The following is a 22,598-nucleotide window of genomic DNA, read 5'->3' as shown; positions in this document are numbered from 1 at the left end:
AAAAAAGAGGCGGTCACCACCGCTCGATGTGGCCGTTTCGTGCACGATCCAGATGCGGGAAAAACAGGCCGGGCCGCGCGGACAGGTCGATGTCGACTGAACATGCGAGCGTTCTGCCTCTCCGGCTTTCTTTTTTCCTCCGTTTTTATCTCCGCGCTTCTTTGTTTTCTGTGAGTGCTCTTACGGAGCCATATCCCGTGTCCCCTATCCCGAAGGCAACCTCTCGCTCGGTGCGATGGGTTTACCCCTCCCTCCCTTCCTGGCTGCGTCGGAGGACCAGCTGGCGGCCGCCGTGACGCGAGGCCCGGGTATCTCTCGACGCAGAGATGAAAGAGTAGCTGGACGTATTTCTGGCTGCTTGGTTATCATTCTGCGCTCTCTGAACCGTCCGTCGTCTCAATCTTTTGTTGTTGTTGTTGTTGTTGTTGTTGTTGTTGTTGTTGTTGTTGTAAAATGTGTGTATTTATCCTTTCTCTAGCAAAATGACGTTTGACACCAATGCGTTCTTTTCTTCCCTCATTCACGCCTTCTTCTTGTTTCTTTCGTGCGTCACATGAGAAAACAGTGTGCGTGAGGCTGTGTCGGGTATGCGTTTTTGCATGTGCCTCTGAGTGCGCTCATAAATGTGTCTGAATGCGTGTGTGTGTGTCAACAGATTTGAAGACTTCTCTGATTATTCCTGCACTGAATCATCCTAGATAAAAGAACATACTTGGAAATTGTGACGTCGGTTTCGCCGAGAGATCTTGATGATAATTACAAAAATGTTGATCTTTTCTTCATTAGTGTTCAACATTTTTCGTACAGCACTTGAAGTGCACCAGTTCGAGAGACCACTTGCAGCGTTCCTGTGCATCCTCCCACGTGCTCTCGGGGCTCCCTGTCTCCTTATCTTCCCCTCTCTCTATTCCTCCTTTCCCTTACCCCAGTGTAGGGTTGCACACCGGACGCTCCTCTGGTTGACCTCCCTGCCTTTCCTCTCCTCGTTTTCTCTCTCTCTCTCTGTCGAAGCGATTAAAATGTGGTTTTGAAACGATATGTAATTAGAATAAATCGATTTTGGCGCTTTTGTTTAGTACTCCTTTAAGGCAGAGTCTCCTAGATTCTTCGTATATCAGAATCGGTATTCGAAGCTTCATTTCCAACGATTCTTTCGTGACACATCATGCGAAAAGCTGTTATAAATAACTTAAAAGTTACCAGAAGGCCATTTATGACAACAGACCAGTCAGCGTCGAGGAAGTAAACAAAAAGGTGCGTACTTCTGGAATCAAGCCTAAAGTGTACAAAATCACTCAAACGCATTAGTGACATTGATAAAAGAGTGCTACTTGCACAGTAGTACAGGATTTAAAATATCCACCTTGCAAATTCCACACCACGACCAAAAATATGTAGTCAGTTTAAGAAAGACGAAATGATGCCACCAGGATCAATGGGATTGTATCCACCCGCGTCAAATAGAGGTTCACATAAAAGAAGAAGAAACAAAGAAACAACAGAAGAAATCAGAACATTGACTTCCTTTCCTCTCGCCACGATAGCGCAGATCGCGTTAACGTAATATAAGCACGTCCGAAATGAATCGATGCGCCTGTCACGCATTCGGTCAGCTAGCGACGCTGTGCTTCACCATTTAACTCATCGATCACTGCCTCGTGCTGTTGCACATTGGAACAATCTTCCGGACCACATGGCAATCTCGAAAATTTTTGCGATAACCTGAACACACTCTTCGAGAACATTGTCTAAACTATGTTTCACTGTACAATTTGTAACATCCGTTTTGCTTTCTCGTTATTTGATGCTAACTTGTTTCTGCTCTATAGTGACGTTTACTCCCTTTACTTAATGCCCTTGAATGGGCCTGTAAGGTATTGTAAATGAATAAATAAACGTTACTTTCTTTTATCTTCATTTCAATAAAACAAACGCAGAGCCCGGTGAGCTGCCAGTCTTTCACGTCGAAGCTGCCCAAGATGGGCCAGCCGGACCTGGACTACACGGCGCCCGAGATCCAGGCCACGTCGACCTGTTCGCCGCTCTCGGACATGTTCTCCCTGGGCCTGGTCATCTGCGCCCTGTTCAACAATGGACACTCCATCATCGAGGGGAACCTATCCACCACCACGTATAACAAGCAGCTCGAAGTGGTACGGCAGCGCATGCGCAGAAGCCTTGTGTTCGCACGAGCGGTCATTCGCCATCATCGCCCGCCGCAGTACAGCCCAGTGACTATACGGTGTTGCGCTACTCGGCTCGAGGTCATGGGTTTGATCCCGTGACTTCGAGACCATGATCCCGTGACAATGAAACGAAAAGAAAACAAGCTCGTGCACTTATAGATTTAGGTCCCTGTTAAAAGAACCCGCAGTTGGTCAAAATTATTCCGGAGACCCCCCCCCCCTACAAGGTGTGCCTCACAATCTCATAATCAGATCGTAGTTTTTTGGCAGGTAAAAGCCAATAATTTTTCTTGGGGGAAGGGGGGGGGGGGGGGGGACTGGGTGTCCCAGCTAATGCCAGCCAAGCTCTCAAGAAAAAAAAAGACAGGAAAAGAACTGGTATAATATATGATTATGAGACTCACGTTGTTCGGTCATCAGTCGTCTTTAGCCAGCAGGGTAATGGTGTGTGCTAATTAGCCGGCTAATTAGTGCAAAATATTTAACCAACCTTCTGATTACTAATTTAAGGGCGCGAAATTTTATTGGAAAGCTGTTATAGCATCCTGAAGCAACCCATTCAGTCTTCAGCACATTATGTCATGGGTAATTTTCTTTTTGTTTCCAACCCGCAAACGCCGTGTCCCCTTGACTTTAGTCACGCCATGGTACGTTGTTTTTTTTAGTAATCGATTACGTTCTTTCTCCGTAAAAAAAAATTTACCTATGGCATGCGTCCAACTTATCTTTGTTCGTACTTGTGCGATAATACTTAAGTGTGACAGACAAGGAATAAAACTTTATATTCCTTTCGGTAATATATCTTTGGCCAACAACAATTTTCAGTTGTGTTAGCTTGCGCGAAATACGAAATGTTCCGCGTTATTACGAGCTCGGTTGCCGCTACGACAGTGGTTCCTAAAAGCTATTTCAAGCTACTAACTCCACTGTTTATTGCCTCACTGGGCAACCGCATGCGTGGAAGTGGCAAGCGGTTGGCGTTAGTGTTGGCTTTTGCCAATTTTGCGACTATGGCAGCCCAAGCAATGACCAGGTGGTTCTCAAGTCAGGCAATCAACGAAATCAGTTCTTTCAAATCAATTTAGGGACCGCCTGTGTCACGGGGCGCGGGCACCATATTCGATCAGCCCGTTTCGCATCAAGCGAGCTGCGAGTAAAGCTAGGAAAAAAAAATTAATAATTTGACGGGATATGATGCGCTGAAAATGACGGAATGAGATGCCTTAGAAAGCGATAACAGCTTTCCCATCGGAAGCCAAACCAGTAATTCGAAAACTGTTATCTTTGTTAGATGTCTTTGTTAAATGTTATCTTTAATTAGGTGAGTACCACACAATAGTTTATTCTAGTAGTGAAAGACGACTGGCGACAGTACACTGTAGGTCTCATAATCGTGTTGCAGTAGAACACGTTGTGGGGCTAGTTGGCTCATAGTTTCTCAGTGTGCTGTCACTGTCGGTGCTTCAGATTTTGAAAGTCATAATCGTATATTGTACCAGTTCTCTTTTTGCCAAAGCTTGTCTAAATAATGTTGGCTGGGACACAATTTATACGACTGTGATAGACAAAGAAAGACCGATCGCTTCTTTAATTGAAACGATGTTGGTTTCCAACACACTCGGATTAACTGCTTAGGACTGTTCGCAACATTGTGTTCTTGCATTTATTCGAAATGCGGTCACGTGTCACCTTTCTAGTCGTGAAGGCTAAATTTGAATAATTAAATTATATGCCGACGCCGTTCACCTCTGTGGTCCTATTGCGTGATATTAAACAGCGTTTAAGCAACTTTGGTCGGGTACATTGTGCTTCTGTCACTAGATTCTGAGCTGCCACCTAGATTGCATGTGCACTGAGCGGGATATTGTAGCATTGTGATTAAAATACGTGCACTTATCAACACGCCATGCTTCTCATTGGATGCTAGAAAAGCATCCGGTTGTGTAGCGTCTCTCTAGAAGAAAGAAAAAAAGAAACATATGCCCTACTGCCCCAATATCCAGTTATCCCATATGAACTTAAATAGGTTCCTGCAGAAAGATCCCATACGTGCTCGTAAGCAATATAAAATTATTAGATATTGATGTTGCGAAGCATATTGCTTCTTTTTTATTGTAAATGGTGGTGATGGCTATGCTTGGTCAAGTATGGTGATGGCTGTGCTTTGGAGGTGACGAACTTTCTTAAGTTCAAGCCACGACGTTACACGGCCACCACTTGCAGTTTCAGGTGGAGCCACATATTTTAATTTCGATCCAACGGTTCAACTATGGCGACGCCGCTATATATCCCACATATTGACATATTCAGTTGGTATGACCACCGGTGCTTGGCCATGCTCTTTTACTGTAGCACGCAGTCAAGTGTAACGCGTTGTAGGAAAGGCCGGAGGCGAAATGACGCACGACTCGTATCGACTCCAGTCTTTCCTGTTCTGAATCTTATGGCTACATACTATCGTGATGCCCTGCCAAATAGCGCAGTCACGGGGACCAGCTAACGAAGGAAATTAACGAGGCATACAATACAAATAAAAGGGATGAGATCTGTCAACCAGCCTTCTAACAAAGAGCTTTCTGACGCAATAGCTCTGCGGAAGCCCGCAAGGTGGAGAGAAGTGATAATTAAAAGGAAAATGAGACATCCACCCAAACGTAGCAAATTGCTACAAAGGAAACCCATACGGGTTCCTCGAAAGAAAAGCCTCGCAGTTGAAGAAAAATTCGTCCTTGTCGGGGCTCGAACCCGGAACCACCACTTGTCCGGGTAGCTGAAAAGATGGTAGCCGCTCTACCATCTGAGCTAAGCAGGCGCCTGACTAACTAGGCGTCTATAAAGGAACCTCTATCGGTTTTCTTTGTAGCCATTTGCTAAGTTTGGGTGGGTCTCTCATTTTCCCTTTATCATAGAGCTTTCTTTCTTAAATTTTGCAAGGGGGATGAAAATCACACACTAATACGAATATAGTTTCACTGTGTTATCGAGTCCTGTTTTTTTTTGACAAGTATACTTATTTTCTTGTTCTGATTACGTTAATTTGCTTTGTAATGTTGCTCCACCTGTAAGCGTCTGTGCAATTTTTTTCCTTACATCACTCGTGGTGTTGTCTTCTTCATCTCGTCTTTCTCTGTTGTTTTTTTTTCTTTTTAGAGCAAAATTTTCGGCATGAATCAATACAAAGTTGCCCAGTTCACTCTCCTTGGGGAATATTTGTTGATGCTCATACGTGCATGTGCAGCTCGAAGGCAGCTTGCACAACCTGCTGGACCGGGTGCCACACCACCTCCAGGAGCCCCTGCAGGGACTGTTGCAGGTGGACCCCAGGCGGAGGCCCAATGCACAAAACTTCTCCATGGTGAGACCTGCACTCGCTCTCTCCCTCTTCTACCCCTGCCTTCTCGTGTCTGCAAGCACAGCGGGTTCCTGGGTCGTTTATGAACTGGCATTCAATCAGTGCACTATAAATCAAGCTAGGCATTTCGACAGAATTACCTGTATGGTTGGGAAAATTGATTAGCACTTTGAGAGTGACTCCAACCAATTAGGCGAATTTATTAGCCCGACGTTTAAGAGCCCATTCGGCTCCTTGTTCATGGGGTATTCTTCGCGGGTGGTGGTGTGCAGGTTTTAAAGAGGTCCTTCGTAAAAAAAATAAAAGGAGGGGAGAGCGCGGAAGGTGGGGAAACACTTGACCGGGAACCTTTTCTGGACAGACGGGAAGGGGCGAAAGGGTGGGATGGCTGCGACGGTGCTGGTCGGATGGGACGACCGCTGCTGGGGGCACTTGACCAGCGGGAATGCCGTCGAAGTGGGAGCGGGGCACGTCGCAGTGGGGGGACTTTTGGCTATGACCCGTTAGGGCCGAGCTGTTGTCTGTTGCGGTCGAGATCTGTTTCCACCATTTCCACGAGAAACCTTGACCATGACGTTAACTACGACGCTACGCGACGTTCTGTTTCAACGAACGAATTATCCGTAGTATGTTAGTATCAGGCAACGTTTCCTATGTGTACATCATCGAAACAAACGGAATTAGAAAGATATGCCCGACACGGCGGCTACGGCAAATGGCTAATGAACATGTGGTCTTGGGAAGGAACCTTGGTCGACCGTTTAGCGGATGTTGGTTGACTGAAAAAAAGAAAAGCGTTCACGTAGTTATAGACGTACGTTAAGGATTTCCTGTGTGGTTACAGTAATTGCAGAAGCCTCTCCCACTGCGACAACTATCGTAACCCTCCGTGTGCGCCTTGACTAGGTTAAACCGCCGATAATCATTATCGATTGTCGGGCAAACGCGCTGACTCTCGGCGACGGTTACTTGCTCTGGACGCTACACACAGCACCGCGCGCCCGCGCTGAAAATCAGATGCGAGTCAAATAGTTGCCGGAAGGGACTGTTTGCTTTGCTACTAATTATCGGAGTATCGATCGCAAGATAGCGTGAGAGAATCGGTGCGAAGCGCGAAGGAGTTGAGCTCGGTTTTTTTTTTTTTTTTTTCCCCCGATGTGTCCTCTTCGGCCGACCGCAGGCGAAACGACAACAGGATGCGCAACTACGCGCTTCGTAATTGCGGGCTTTGCTTGCGCGTAATATCGAATTCGGATACGAAAGAGGCAAAACTATTGCGCGCTGTTACTCCGGCCGTTTGATTGAGTTTCGGATACGCGTTGGTTCGGGTGGTCGTTGCTTTCGTCCCTCCTCGAACTCCATGTTTCTTTTGTGACTAGCACCCCTGCAAATTTTTCTGCAGCTCGCTCGGAATACGTCACGGGCAAACTGTGCCTGGTTGCTAATGAGGCATCATCGATGCTACAATGCAGTAGCCCTCCCTCATCCCGCCACCTCCCCCTCCCCCGTCCACTTCCTTTTACAGCGAAGCTGTTTATGGCTAGGGTTCCGTGGATTTTTCTTGTCCGTGAACAAATCTGCGTGTACAAAAACTCAACTCCCGAAATTGATGCAAGATCCCTTCATACTGTACAATTGTTTGTACGTCTCATCCCTTGGATATGCATTTTCTGTAGAGTAGTTATGAATAGGCACCATTTTCAAGGTGAGTAAACTCTCAGGTAGATAATAATTAGAAAATTACTTTCCGCCTGCTTAAGGGTTTATAAGCCATTCATTGTCTTGCGTTACGGACAAACTTCTCGTTGGGTAGGCACAGAAATGTCTACGCGTTTAATAACAGAGGTGATACGAGAATGTGTGTGCGTGCCTGTCGTCGCGATGACCACCGATCAGAACAATAAATGTGTTGGCACCTTTGTTCGAAATTCTACGTCTCCTTTGTGTCGCGTGCTAAACAGGGGCCGAATTCTGAAACCATCCCTTTCGGCGATACTATCGCCGAAAGCAAAATCGGATGAGTTGATTGATCTAGCAAATGAGCGAACTGGTTTAGCGAAATAGGATGAGCTGACTGGCTGGTTGAGCAACACGTCATCCGATTTTGCTCAACCAGCCAATCAGATATACTATCGCCGAAGTGATAGTATCTCTGATTGGATAGTATGGATGATTGGATGATTGGATATCTCGATAGTATCTCTGAAGTGGATCGTTTCAGAATACGTCCCCTGCTTCGCTGGTCATCCGCCGTCACAGAGTGGAATGGCTCATGATATTTTTTTTTTCATCTTGCGGTAAATGGCCATAGATATTATGATCTGAACTTGTTCGGTATGAACCGACTGGCAGAGCAGCGCGCACAGCTTAATCCCGACAGCTTGACTCTGACACTCGTGAACCTACATACACCCTTAAATTTTTTACAAGCTGTGACGCCAACGTTGTATCACGTGCGTAGAACATATCTGTCGGTGGCGTTACTTTTTTTCGTTTCAAAACCTCAGTTTCAAGCGTATTCATGCCCTATGTCCATTTTTTTGTGTGTCGAATGTTTCATCGAGCTGCTTTATTATTCTGAATGAATCAGTACCACCTACGCCGTTGTAATACAGAGTCGTTGCCCTCATCATGGCGTCAACGGAATCATTGCTAACGGCGGCGTATCCATAATACACTGCCCTTAAGGGAACCCTAAAGAAGAAGTAAGTCAGGTCTGACTTCTAAAGTGTTCTCTCAAATCTCTATTTTCTTTACAATCGCAGCAACAGGTTAATTATTAGAACCGCAAACGAAGGTCAAATTTCATCTTTTCTTTTCTTTTTTTTAATTGCGCACCAAATCCCTAAGCTGGTACGTCAGTGTCACGTCAGAAATTTTAAAGTAGCTTTTTCTTTCATATCTAGGCCGTTGTTACTCGGTCAGAGTTCCTGAAGCTTACCAAGTTCACTCTTTTGCTCTTTGAGAATACACTGTAGTCCATCTTTAGCCTTAGAAACCAACTAGGCCTGAGCTGACACTCCGAAATTGATGACGTAATGGTGAGATAGCGTGTGAACATCAGGAGGGCGGCGGCGCCACCCGTCCCTCCAGTCTTTGCGTCCTTTCGGGCTCACCAAGCCTTTTCTCACAGGAAGAGCAGCAGTCTTGGTAAATTTTATAGAAGGGTAATGTACTTAACAATACAGCCTAAATATTTATCTTTTACCTTCACTGTCCCAAAAGTCACTTCAGTTAGTACTAGCAAAATAAAATTAAGAAGAGGAAACACGATTAACTCGCATCTGCGTCCTCTTCACTTTCAGGAAGATTGGATGCCAGGACAAAGTATGCATCATAGAGAGCGAAAGGCCGCAGACGCGGTGACCTCCCACTTCAGCGCACACTCTGCTATTTGTCGTGCTCCTGGCGAGGTTTCATTAACACAGAGCAGGCTTCGCTGAATGGCCTCGTCGGAGACGAAAGGGACCGGGGGAGGGGGAGGGGGGCGAGAGGGGGCCCCTGTGGTAAGACAGCGGTGCTCCCTCCAGAATCTCCGGGGAAATGAACCCCGTATAGGGGCACGCAACAAAGCAAGCCCGAACGCTCGACGTTGATTCCCTCCTGCAATAAATACGCGCAGCATTGCTGAAGCTACTGCCTGCGCAAGAGGATGGCGGTTTGGATGAGTCGGTATTGCGTCACGCTTTCACGGCATCAATGCAACTCAGAATTAGGGAAGGGAAAAAAAAAGACATCAACATACAAGAAGCGGGGAGGTGTTATAATTTCAACCGCTTACTATACGTGACATCTGTGAATTTGACATCTGTACTCGGTGAAGCAAGCGAACAAACGCCGTTCGGTTACTCTCGTTTTTCATATTTCTTTTCCTTCACTCATTCTAAACTGCGCTAATGTCCAGAATTACGCGTGCGCTGACTTCACCACGAAATCATCAATTCAGCGGAAGCTACCCACTGAATAATCGTTTCGGCGGGTTTTTAGTAGCCTTAGCATTCAGAGCAACGCAGTCTTCCATAATGTAGCACGTGCTACGATGTTGCACGTGACAGTAAGTGACTCATGTTTGATTCCTCTTTCGCAGAATGGTGCACCTAACCATTAACGTCGTGCGCCCGTTCGAACGTAGAAGCATGCGTTATGATTTGGCTTGAAAACTATTGGTTCAAAACGGTGTTCTATTTCATTTAGGTCCCAGAAATACAATCTCATAAACAACCAGCTGTCAGCCGGCTTTTGATATCCTGTTACCTCCCCATCAGATTTCTTTAACATACACTACAGCCTCTGTCACACCCCAAGTCACGGCACAGCAGGAGTGTTGAACTGGTCGCATTAAATTTGCTGCACCATCGAAAAAGTTGAGATTCCTGCTGTATTTGTTCCAGATATAGAGAAAACAATGACGGAAACTGTGTGCAACTCCTGCTTTTACCCATGCAGTTACTAATCATGACGGACAGTCAAGAAACCTGCGATAGCTAAACAGTTTTATTTCAAAGCGTCCGCATAGATCACTGAAAGAAAGTCATGATGGTGGTTTCATCCTTCGGGCTTTTTTTTTTACTGAGTCGTCGTGTAATTATTCTTCGGTTAAGTATACAGCGTAATATTCAACACTTTTATAAAAAGAAATGATTGCAACAATCGCCTCCAAGCATACCTACACGCGAATTGTTGACTGCAGGCATTAGTAGAAAAGAAAAGCTATTCCTTGATAACAGTTGTCACTGAGCAATTTGTCAAACGTGGCGGCGACACCAGCAAATAGTGCATGTGTCCCAATACGCGGCCGAACGAAGTGAAACGCGGCCGCTTTCGGTCAGCAGAGGGTTCAGTTGAGCCGGAGTTTCATGTTGGCGGTTTTACCCTTGCCACTACTGCACAGAACTGGCAAAAAAATGATAGAAAAGAAAAAAATTGCCTTAGCTACGGTTACGTGGCTAAGGCGAGTGGGGGAAACACTTTAACGGATGCCGGAGATATTTGCCTACACTGCTTATCTCGTTCCGCATAAGTACACATAAGTAAGTGGAAAACACTCGCAAAAGTTTTCCACCTACTATGTTTAGTCTATGTGGAACAGATATCCTTGTGTGCGGGCTCTACCTTCGGTGGCGTTTCTTGCCACTGCTATATTATACTGTATAACGCTTAATTTCGTTCCGCGTAAGTTGCACTTAGTAAGTGTAGCATTTCCGAAAACAAATTCCCTTCATTTAGTAAAACTCATGCAGAACGAGGTTAAGTGTTACTCCAGATGACGTCATCTGATATGGTCGAAGGGCTTTGTAGAGCGAGAAGAAGCTTTCCGAAACGACGAGCTTCTTGGATAGACAAAGGGCGCTAGTGCTTGAGAGACAATAAGAGCGCGTCTTACCGGTCGCTTCATAACCCAACAAAGAAATTAGACTAAAGTGTGGGGTTCGACGTTCTGAAACTTCACGGTGGATTATGAGGCAGGCGGTAGTGCAGGGCTCCGTGAAATTTTGCACCACCCGAGGTTCGTTAACGCTAACTTAAAGTACCACAGTATTTTCTGCATTTCGCCCCTCATGAACCCAGGGCATTCAACTCAGTAACGCGACGCCATAGCCTCTCGAGCCATTACGGCGGGTAACCGAAGAAGAAGTTACAACCGACGCTCGATGTTTCTGTCTAATTTGTGGCCCAATTCACGAAAGCATTTCGTTCGTAAACGCTGCTTGCTATTCGTTGGCCGACTTCGGTAGTAATATGTCCTGCAGCACCAGACTGAGCTGGAACGTTCTCTTACGAGCAATTCTAACGCCAGAGCTTCCTTTTTGTGTGTGAATGCGGGCCCTGACGCTTGGCCAAATCCCCAGTAGAGGGTACGAGTCATTCATAGCGGCAAACCAATCAGCGAACCAATCGGCCCACACACCAACAAACCAACAAATCGACCTACTGCCGCACTTCCCTAGCACCTACGCTTCCCTAACGCGAAAGATAAACGCTGCTACAGCGTTCGCAGCCGATACGAAGTTTAGATTATGTGACGCTGCGCAGTATAATACAGCCAGGCTTGGCGCCTATGCGGTGGCATCTCGCGTAAACATTGCAGGCACGGGCAGAGAGAGGCAGAGAAGGCAGGAAACAACAACAACGACTGCAGGGGAAATACGACAACACAGGCGTGTGCCGGGCGACGCCAGCAGAGAGTGACGCGCTCGAAATGACAAAGTATAGGGAGGCCCAAGCAAAAAAGACGACCGTGCCGTGCCTGGCACCTTCGCCGCGCGCTCGCTGTATAACGAGCAGTCGGTCGTCGCACGCCACGCTATAACGAAATCATTAGAGCATCGTGCCCCCTTTAATGAGCACGGCACGCTGGCGACGTCGTCATCACCGTCGCGCACAGAGCCTGCTTCGCGATGTGGGTGCATTCAATAATTCATCCCAGGCACGGGCGCGACGCGTCAGGCCCACGGCTTGCGGGCTAGGGTGCGTCGTGGTCGCGAGGTCGCGGTCGAGGAGGGCGACCGCGGCTGCGCGGAACGGGACCGGTCCGCGCGGGCAGCTGGCGCATTATTCGGACCAATTTGTGCCGAGGCCCCCCGTCTGTAAAATGGAGAATCGAGAACTTCAGCGCGTCCGGTATCCCGGTTTCGTTTGCGGATTTCCGGTTTACCGGAGGCGTGAGCGTGAGTAACCCGATTGGTGGCCCCAGGCAAACGCGGCGCTCTTATTGCTGTAAACGAGTGCATTCTATTTCGCGGCTGGTGCAAATTTTCGGCAGCTGTGTCATCGCGAACGCGTTGCCTTTTTTTAAATGCTGTTTTTTTTTGTTTACAAGAGCAATCAAGGAACACGAAAACGTGTTTTTAATGCATTGTGGTTAGACGAAGCGTCGCAAGACGTGGCTATAAGCGCCCGCTAATAGCGGTTGTTATAATAATTTTCATCAAAAAGAAAATGAGAGAAACAGAGACAGCGAATTGGTTGCAAAGAATGGAAACCAAAACGACCGTGGAGATTTACAAAAAGTGGGAAGAAAGAAATTAGAAGGGAAATTCTGTACGGTAACACAAAGGGCAGTGCTTTGCGATTTGAGGCTCGAGCTGGTTGCTGAACGACAAAAACATACCGGAGTAAATGTTTCCAAGATGAGGCATATGTGTGCTGCAGCGAAAATCCGGAAACTACTCAGCACATTCTGATGGAATGAGAAAGGTTTCACCCAATGGCACTTGTAGGTAACGTACACCTTTCAGAAATGCTTGGATTTAAAGTGGACGGAAGCATAAACCAGTCAGAATTCGAAATAAGGAAGATACGTTAGGCTATTGGCGAAAAAGAAAAGAAAAAGCAGGGAAGAGATTGCTACGAACGTATCTGTTGCAGGCATAGATACAAGGTAGATAGAGTAGTTTTGAGGAAGAAAAAAAAGTTTGCGAGATATATACAACAATGCTAGAAAGAACAGCACACCTGATTAAATCAAACAGGCAAGGTCAAAGCAGATGCAAATAAGTCGTCATCATCATCAAGCCGCTATTAAGCAAACACTACTGTGTATACTGAGATACCGGCCATGCTAAACCTCTCTAATTTTAACTTATTTGTAAACCTAGTATTATTCCGGTATACCTAGTACCAGAGACGAAAACTGCATAAATACTGTGGCAGCGACTACTTGCGACGCTTTGTGGAACCGCAGCGTGCTAGGCCTATTCTTGTAATACATGAGTGTTCCTGTCGAAGAAAACTGAAAAAGAAAAGTCGGAAAGGCTGCATGCTAATTATTACGCTGCTGCCGACGCTTTACACCAGCATCTAAGCAGAATCTGGCTAGGTCGGTGTCTTCTCTGTTTAAACTCTTCTACAAACAATCCGGCCGCTCAAGTTTCCCGTAATCCACTATTCCACCAAGGGCAATACATTTACGGAAGAGCTAGAACTTCCCAACAATTTACACATCGGAAGCATTAGAAAGCTGTAGTTTGTCCGTAGGGCTGACGTACTTGTACCAAGGCCCTCCACGTCAAGTCAGGACACAACCGAACGCGTACGCATTCGCTCGCACCAAGTAGTACGTACTACGTATTATGTCCTAGCACTACATACCACTACGTACTGCGTACCAATTATTCTCGCTCGTACTAAGTAGGTTGCGTCACAGCGAAATCTAGACTCCGCGCACAGCTCTTCAAGACGCTCCCGATCGAATGCGCCCACTAATTGCCCGGAGCGCTCGTCTCGTTTCCCTTACTAACCTCTCACTCACTCTCAGCCCTCTTCTCCCTCCTTTGCTCACTCCCCCACATCTCTCTATCCTTCGACCCAAGAAACGAGCGCGCGCACTTTCACGCAGGTATGCAAAGCGGCACCGACCGATGCACCGGCAAAGCCCGACACCCCATCTTCAGTGTGTGCGTGCATGAAAGGATGAGACGCCGAGGTACCGCATCTTCAATGTGTGCGTGTATCAAAGAATGGTACGCCGAGGGTCGAAGGATGGGGATGGGGGACGCAACGCGGAGCGATCGCCATCGCAGGTGCGCGTCGTAAGGAGGGCGGTCGCAGTCGTTTGGCCACGCACTTCGGCAGAGGAGGATACGATGATTGCGACGACCGTGATACAGATTCCAAATCCCTCACCCCTCCCCACCCTCTCACCCGACACACACACGCACGCACACACAGACACACACTTCCTAACACGGCAGTGACGCGAGGAGGAGGGCGACGGAGGGAAGGACAAGGGAGCGGAAGCTCGGTCACCCGGGATCAGCGCGTCGGCGAGCCGATTTATGCAACGACGCGTCGTTCAATTACGCCCCGAGCGACGCCGGAGAGAAGGCCGTTCCACTTCCGTGGACGGGCCTGGCAGGCTGGTCTCGCTCCTGCCGTGCCACTGTCACATCCTGCCGCACGTTGTGGAGGAGGGCTTGGGCGGATTTGCCTAACTACCGGTGGCCGCTTCATGTATAGGAGTTTCCGTGCGGGATTGCGGGCGTGCCAGGGGAGTTTACGAAAGCGAAACCTCGTAATTCGGGCGCCACTACGAGGGGGAATAATTTCACCCTCCCGCGCGCCATTATGCACTCGTTCTGGACTCGCAGATCGACTGAAAGTTGGGATAGTTTGGCGGTACGGATGGACTGAAGGTTGGGGCTAATCTGGTCGTACACTCTCACTTGCCGGTCGAAGCGGTAAGCGTCGTTAGAACGAAGGAAGCCTCGGCCTGGTGCCCGAATTTCTACGAGACGGACTAGGTCGTTTCGATCAATCATTTTTGTACCACCATCAATTGCGGTATCATGGAAGTTCATTAGAGTATTTTAAGGCGTAAGATGAAACCAACCGGCATAAGACAGGGGTAATGCGAGGTCATTAGAGAACGCGCCTTCAGTGAGCAGTAAACAGCTCGTGTAAAACTCTGTGTACAGGGTCCTTGAAGTATTGCCAAAAAATAAATAGATAAATAAGTAAAGAAATTGCATTAAGATGGTGGTGGTGGTGGTGGTGGTAGGGGGTGGTGGTACGGAAGACGATGATGATCATACGAATAATATTTATTCCAGGATCACGGACACTGGGTGGGTACAGGCAGTATATGTTATACTTTACAAGGAGTGCACCCATTTTAACACTGAAAAACCGGGCGAGCGAGAAATGCAGAACATGAGCGACACAAAACTCATATAAGAACGTTCAGAAGGGAGTTGTCTTAACTAAAATGCGAAACATGGCAATTTCTGTGCCACCGTGGAACTTCCTCGCGTGCCGTTACGACATTGTAGGTCGTAAGCAACATTGAGGCTCACTCTTCCCTTATTCGGCCATTGTCTAACGCTTCAAGAAATAAAAAAAGAAGAAGAAAGGAGAAACAACTCCTTCTGAAGTCATTCTTGTCTGTTTGTAGCGTAGCAGCGACATACATGCAAATGAAGCGGAATGAAGTGAAAAGCGCTGCTCATTATTAGCACACAAGTGCCTCAACAAAAAAATTCTGCCTTGAAACGAAAGTGTCTAAGTGGAAGCTTGAATATCACATGGCATTCGTATACATATAATGTCATATCATATGGCATTAGCCTCTCATCTGATTCGTCCGGGGCGGAATTCGCAACGCTTTTCGTTTTCTTTGTCACCAGCCGGCTGCCTTCTCCAATATAAGTTCGACATCTACGACGTCATGTGTGACGTCATCATGTACGACGATTTGCTGGCATCTGCTGTGGCGGGCAGTTCTACTGTAAGACCTGTTTTGGGACTACGAGCTATAGGTACTGCCCGCGTTTATGTGATAACGTGAAGAGGCTTCCGACGGCACGCGAAAGCGAGGATTTTCTTCACGTCACAATTTGAACAGTTAATCTTCCCGGAAGAACCGTTTACAGTGAGCAAGGAGGCGTCGCGCATGCTACAAGTATTCCTGCCAAAGGTTCAAGAAGTCGTGGTGGACGCATCGGGACAAGGAAAGACACGCTTAGAGACGCTCAGGCTGAGCAAGCAACTGCCGGTCAAGTCAGCCAGACTTACCCCGCTTCCAACAACAACGTCAGCAGCAACAACAACATTACCAACACCACCGCCACAAACATCATCGCAATCACAACGACGTACTGCATAACGCAGTTACAGATAACGTGTGGCAAAGCGGATGACGAATAACGAATAATTACGGATAACAGCGAATGGGAGAGCGAGGAAAGAAAAGGCGAGCAGGTTAACCAGGTTGCACCCGGTTTGCTACCAAACGCTCTCGAGGGGGAAGCCGCCAGGAAAAGGTAAGGCAGAAAGAAGTCTGACAGTAAGGTGATGCGTGCGCACACGCAACTGCGTTCACCGCGTAATCAAAGGTAGTCGCAGAACTCTAAGGCCTTCAAAATATTTTTTAAGAAAAAGACAGTTTCGTCCAAACGGCGAAGCATTCACAGAGATGGCAAGGTTTAGGATTGCGCTTAGACTCCTCGGACGGCGTTCTAAGAAGCGTCACAAAAAGCGGACTAGTAAGAGTGGTACTAACTACAAGCGGGTGCGAGATGTTGACGCGACGGAGCTGCCCTTTAACTCCTGCTGGCCATAAGGTAAACATTGGCGGCGATAACGTTATTACAAGTATTTATTTATGAAATAGCCGCCGGCTTGATGGCGATAGGCGGGTTACAGGACCTGGGTTATGGTTGCGAGGCTTGTTATCGTTGTGCCTGCGCCGTAGCTATTTGTGGAGCCAGGTCACGGGGACATGTCTAAGTGGCCTCAACGCGAAGACAACGTTTGAACTACGGCTGCGCAGCTGTGTCCTTTGTTTCTGGCAGCAGCATGGCCATAATACGCCGCAGTTACTATCTCGGTCGCTGGAGCCGAAATACGCGCGACTCGGATGTCGCGGAACGGAGAGAAAGTAAGAAATGTCGGCAAAAGTCATAGTGGAAGACCTTACAGGTACACTGGTATTATCAGTAAGGGACCAGAAGAGATGCTTTGAGCAAGATACACCGGTTACAAAATGTAAAGAGAGAGATAGAGAGACAAAGAACAGTAAAGATAGACCGACCTATCGGTTTATATTTTCTACGTCATATTGCCGCCTTTTAACGCCACATTAGCGTGTTGATGTTGATAACTTCACACGTGGCACGCACAGCGGTAATGCGACTTGCCGGACTTTACGAAATGATAGGACTCGAAACACACATCAATATATGAAGAAAAAAATTGAAAGGAAACGTAGCTGATGTGGAAATGTAACAACAATGCTACAAATGAGCAATATTCTGGGAGCGCCAGCTATCACGCAACAAGTTAGAAAAAGAAAACAAGGCGCGTTATACGAATGAAGTCAGCTGTATATTGTTAGCAGAAACCTGAAAGGGCGTAAGCGGTTTTTCTGTCGTTCATAATTGGTGGTTTTAATGTCTTTTTACTAAATTTAAAATTACAGAATTAAAGCAGATATGTCAACATTGTGTTTCGTAACACATACTAAAAAATCATTCTGAATTATTTACAGTATGGGTATTTCTTATTTTCCAGCGTTTACGAATAGGCCGCATTTGAAATAAGGGTAGGTAATTGGCCGTGTCGGCACTTCCTATTACCACAACTCCGTTATACATAGCAGGTGTATGCATCATGCCGATTTCAATTAGCCTTTATCATCATCATCATCATCATCATCATCATCATCATCATCATCGAGAAATGAAGAGCTCCGCACAGGTATTCCGCAAGTACTCCTTTCGCTCCTAAGTAACGTTGCTTTGCATTGCAATCGTGGAACACCACAAAGACATCTACTAAGCCAAGCATGCCGGAACTAATTCACGGCGATGGAAGGAGCCGCAGCATAATTTGAACCATAGAACTTCATCCAAAAACGTCTAGAGGGGACAGTGGCACTCCGATAGGTCGACTATCATGAGAACGACGGTTAGCGCACGGATTTGTCTCATCTTCGCGCTCGTGGCTTCAAATGGGCTTGTGGCATGTTTTTCTACTTATTTAACAATATTATTTTCCTTACGCTTTGTCTTTCTAAATTTCGAAGCACTCATAAATTTATAAACGCAGCAGCAATGCAATAAACTAATCCCTGCGCGGACGCCTAATCATTCGGAATTGTTGCCTTTACAACGCAATCAGCTTTGTTTAGGGCGATCAATCTTCGAAGCCACAAAGCCGCTTAAAGCCAGAAGGACAAAGTTTAAGCAACCCTCACGTGGGTGTGTGCCAAAGACATTAAGGTCATCATCATCACCACCGTCATGCAATGCCTACCGTTCTCACGCTGGGTGATACGCCGTACTCGCAGCTTCCGTAGATGCTGGCGCCAGAGGGCGTGTTCTAATTCTAACCGGCATGGGACGTGAATGAAAATAAATGGGCGCCTAAAGCGCACAAGTATCTGTGCCTGCAAAGCGAGGACATAGAATGGAAGATTAGGTCGAGAAAGTTGGCAACCAAGCACAGGTAATCGAAATTAAGTAGACGGATGACATCAAAGATTTCGCGTAAAGTTAAACCAAAGCTATTGAGTAACTGTCAGGCAAGGCACGCTATATCTTTTCTCTGTACTTTTACATAATTTCTGATAAATTTTTGATTAGCTGGAGTGCTAGTGCGCTGCTCGCTCTGTTTGCTTCCGAATACTCAGCAGAATACATCGAGTCCCAACATGCAACCTAATCACCAATCCGCTTAGCCATTCATTGCTTCTAAAAAAGAAAAGAAGAAGCACAGCAATTTCTCGCCGGGACCTGTTTCAGAGCCTCACTGCCTTTCGGGGAACTCCATCCTGTGACTGGTCCGCTTTTTTCGCGGCAGTGAAGCCCGTCAAGCAGTTTGCGGGTGAAACCATGAAGGCAGATCATGAAATCATCTGCCGCTCGAGAGAGCTTCTGCGGAAAAAATCAGACCTCAGCGGAGTTGAGCGCAAAAGTTAATGCTACCGCGAGCCCCACTCCCGTTGCTGGAAATGCAGATATTGCTTGAGACGGTCTTCTTGGCTATTTTGTCTTGAGACGAGGACAGTTCCTCTGTGGACTCCGGTTCTGTAGCTTCTCTCTCACTTCGCAAAATAAAGCGTGACAAACACATACTGGGAATTGTAGGCAAATAATGGAAACAAACAAGACCATGAAGATTTATGCGAATGCGAAGAAAGAAATTAGAAGGGGAGAATCTGTACGACAACACTAAGGCCAGTGCCTTGTTATTTGAAGCTCGAGCAGGTTCCCTAAGGACAAGAAAACACCGTAGCTAATATCCGCAACAAGTGCGGGCATGCGTGTGCCGCAAGCAAGAATTCGGAGGCCACTCAGTACATCCTAATGGAAGGCGGATATATTCGCCCAGTTAAACCCGTAGGTAACGCAAACCTTCCAGATGCGCTTGTAATAAATTGTACGGAAGCATCAACTAGACAGTTATCGAAATGTGCAAGTGACATTTGAAGTATTGTTGGAAGACAAGTAGGGAAGAGATTGCTACGATCGGATCCGTTACAGGCATACGTAGCGGTACAAGGTAGGTAGAAGAATTTTGAGGAAGAGAAAATAGACTAAGGAGAGGTATAGAAAATGCGAGAATGAAATGCTTGTATAGAATACCTGAAACTCAGGCAAACTAGGTGACTATTTGTCACGAGGCCGTTTAAAAGGGGATGCCAATAAATCATCTTGATCAGCATTGAAGACAGTCTACTATGACTGCTAGGACGACAGCTCTAAGCTCAAGCAGTTAAAACTCATCCATCTAGCATGAACAAGAAAACGCAAAGAAAAAAATATGTTAACGCTGTGTTTTAACACTTTTTGTGTGCGAAGCTCTGAAAAACACAACGTAGCATGTGGTAAATATTTTATTCATAAATACTGCAGTCTCGTTACGAGACATTGAGAGGTAAATGGAATAATGAGTCATATAGGCAACAAGTCTGATACATGAAACGGCATAGACGTAACAATCTATTCAAAGCATGGAACTTTATATGAGTATACAAGAAACAGAAGAGTATTAGATGTGAAGCAGGTAGTAACAAAGCTTGTAACAAAGTACATAACCAAGAATTAAGTTCTACGAATAGACAGGTGTGTTTTAGAACCAATGGGCTGTATGATGAGCGGTTTCTCTCGGAAGTGGCATAGGAGACAATTGCATAATTATGCCGTCAAAACCATTCCAGAGTAGAACCGTCAATGGGAAAAGGGAAAACTTAAAATCGGCCAAGCGCGATTTGAATCGAACAAGGTTAAGGGGATGAGTGCGACAAGTTGGGTGGGCGGAGCGACACACTAATGAAACTGGCACCGCAATGACCGATGACCGATGACCTATGAACGATTATACGCACGGTGACAAGGCACTCGTACGTGCGTCTGTCTGCAAGCGTGTCTAGTGATAAGTGATGGGCATGGGACGACTAGAAGCGAAAGAAGGCTTGACTACGTTTTTTTCTAGCGCGGAGACGACCTTCTCGTTGAATTTCCAAGCACTCGGCCCAGCCAAGGTTGAAGACTGGGCTTGTTGGCATAGCATACTAGAGGTTGAATTGCGCAACATTCTGACGAGACACGCAGAAGAGAAACACACGCTACAGAAGTGCTCTGCAGTGTGCGTTTTCTCTTCTGTGTGTCTCGTCAAAATGTTGCGCAATCCAACCTCTAATCGGCCCAACCGCCATCCCGTTTTGAGAGTATTAGCCCGCATTGCTTTTTGTATTCGACGCTGTTTTATTTTGCGAAGCTGTCTCTTATATTATTCTTGGTGGCTTTGTCAGAAGTGGAACGATCGACACTTCATGTGGCTTCTGTCCTCTCAGCTGTCTATTTCGCGGTATTCGCCGAGCATTAGAACGTAGCCAGAGTCCCGTCTAGTAATGTTTGTCGAAAACTCCAGGAAGGAAGGAAAGAGAAAAGCAGAAAGGCAGCGAGGTTAACCAGAATAACGTCCGGTTGGCTACCCTACACCGGGGGAATGGGAAAGGGGAAAATACGGATGACAGGGAGAGAGAGGAGGGAAGGAAAGAAGGGACATTAGGCGCTGAGTTCGCTGACTCCACGGTTTCAACTGAGTGCATTCGTCTGCTGTTCCTGCGTCGGGACGCCGGTCCTCACGAGACCGGAGGCGGTCCAGTCTCCGAGGGGGGGGGGGGGGGGGTTCGGGCAAGGGCCGAGACTGACTCGCGGTGTTGGTCGACCAGGGACGCGGGGCGCTGTCCGGCGCTCATTAACGCGGTGCAGTCGTCACCCGGGACAAGGCATTAGGCTGCCTCGGAATCACGCCCGACTCCCCGAGCAGCAGCAGCAGTCGGGCCTTCGATGCTTCCGCGTTTTATTTTTCCTGCTTCTTTTTTTTTTTTGTCTTGTGCAACGCCCTTCGAGTTAGTTGGTCCTTACGCGCGGAGTGCTTTCGTTCCGTGAAGTTGGTCGCCGAGCTGTTGTTGTTGTTTTTCTTTCTTGGTCTATTCTACGGGCCTAATTGTTGGGTCATCGCCATTTTGGGTGCATACAGCTATATGTGTAACCATAACACCTTATTCGTGAGTCGCAGAAGAGCCAGCGTCACATCTGTGCGTCAACATTTCCTTTTTTTTGTTAAGTCGATAAAAAGAAAGTACGTAGATCCAAAGCAATGTTTAACCTAATTCACACGAAGCTTGTTTCAGCTAGCGAGGTTATGCGCAGAAAGCTTCATTCTAGAAAAGCGTCATTGTATACCAGAGCTTTTAGCGTGCGGTGACGTTCGCTAACATGTAAAAAAAAAACAACTGTCGTCGCTGACATTGTGCGCAAATTTTCGCATTCGATATATTTCCTGATTGGGTATACGGGCGGCAATACTGAATCTCCCGAAGGAGGCCCCGTAGTCAGTGTTGAATAGAGGAGCTCCGATAACTAATAAATATAAGTTACAGAACTTAAATGAGCGACAAAAAATACAACAAGCAAATCGTTTAAAGTTAGTGCTTAGAAAATATGGTTACTTGCGAGCCTGTTACTGAAGGAAGTTAGGCGTCGTCTCCATCATGTGTCGCGCTTGTGGACGGCTTCAAGGCCGTGTTGACCTCCACAGCCCTCCTACATCTCTGAAATTGCGGCGTTTTCTAGACTTGATGGTGACTGGGATCATAGCTTAGACGGTTAGAAAGGGTACTAGGCCGAAAAAAGGTCCCGCGGGTTACAACTAATTTATTAAAGCTTTCGTCACACATAGCAAAGCACAAAAATTGCTACGTTGAAAATCACCTCCCCGGGATGGGTGCTATGCGTACACAAGAAACGTGCAACTGAATTTGTGCATCAACCCGTGTGAGAATGGCAAGAACCAAGGACATTCCGGGGAATGTACTAGCCTAATTAGGTGACGTAGTTCGAGGACTGGCTCCGGCCACGAGCTAACGTCAGACACTTAACGCACTATGGAGTTGCGCATGTGGATCTTCCACAATGATTCACACTAAGTTCGGACCCACCTCCACGAAGACACATCGAACATTCACTTGAATGCATTATCCGCTATCTGTATGCTTAAAAGATGGTAATATTTTCCCAGCATCCGGGGAAGTGATTATCCGGCCATCTCAC

The 22,598-nt window shown here is 46.8% G+C and overlaps 1 protein-coding gene across 3 annotated transcripts in view; it reads left to right on the top strand.

The window, feature by feature from the left end:
* Positions 1-22,598, top strand: part of bma (SCY1-like protein bma) — a 426,844-nt gene that overhangs the window by 347,491 nt on the left and 56,755 nt on the right. For all 3 annotated transcript variants that reach the window (XM_072284465.1, XM_072284464.1, XM_050175166.3), the window contains exons 10-11: positions 1,938-2,153; positions 5,425-5,541. In XM_072284465.1, the coding sequence (XP_072140566.1) occupies positions 1,938-2,153; positions 5,425-5,541 (333 nt within the window). The remainder of the gene's footprint in view (positions 1-1,937; positions 2,154-5,424; positions 5,542-22,598) is intronic.

Source organism: Dermacentor andersoni, chromosome 9 (assembly GCF_023375885.2).
Source record: "Dermacentor andersoni chromosome 9, qqDerAnde1_hic_scaffold, whole genome shotgun sequence".
In the NCBI taxonomy this organism is placed as follows: domain Eukaryota; kingdom Metazoa; phylum Arthropoda; class Arachnida; order Ixodida; family Ixodidae; genus Dermacentor; species Dermacentor andersoni.
Note: the sequence above shows the minus strand (reverse complement) of the source record. Positions and strands in the feature narration are given on the sequence as shown.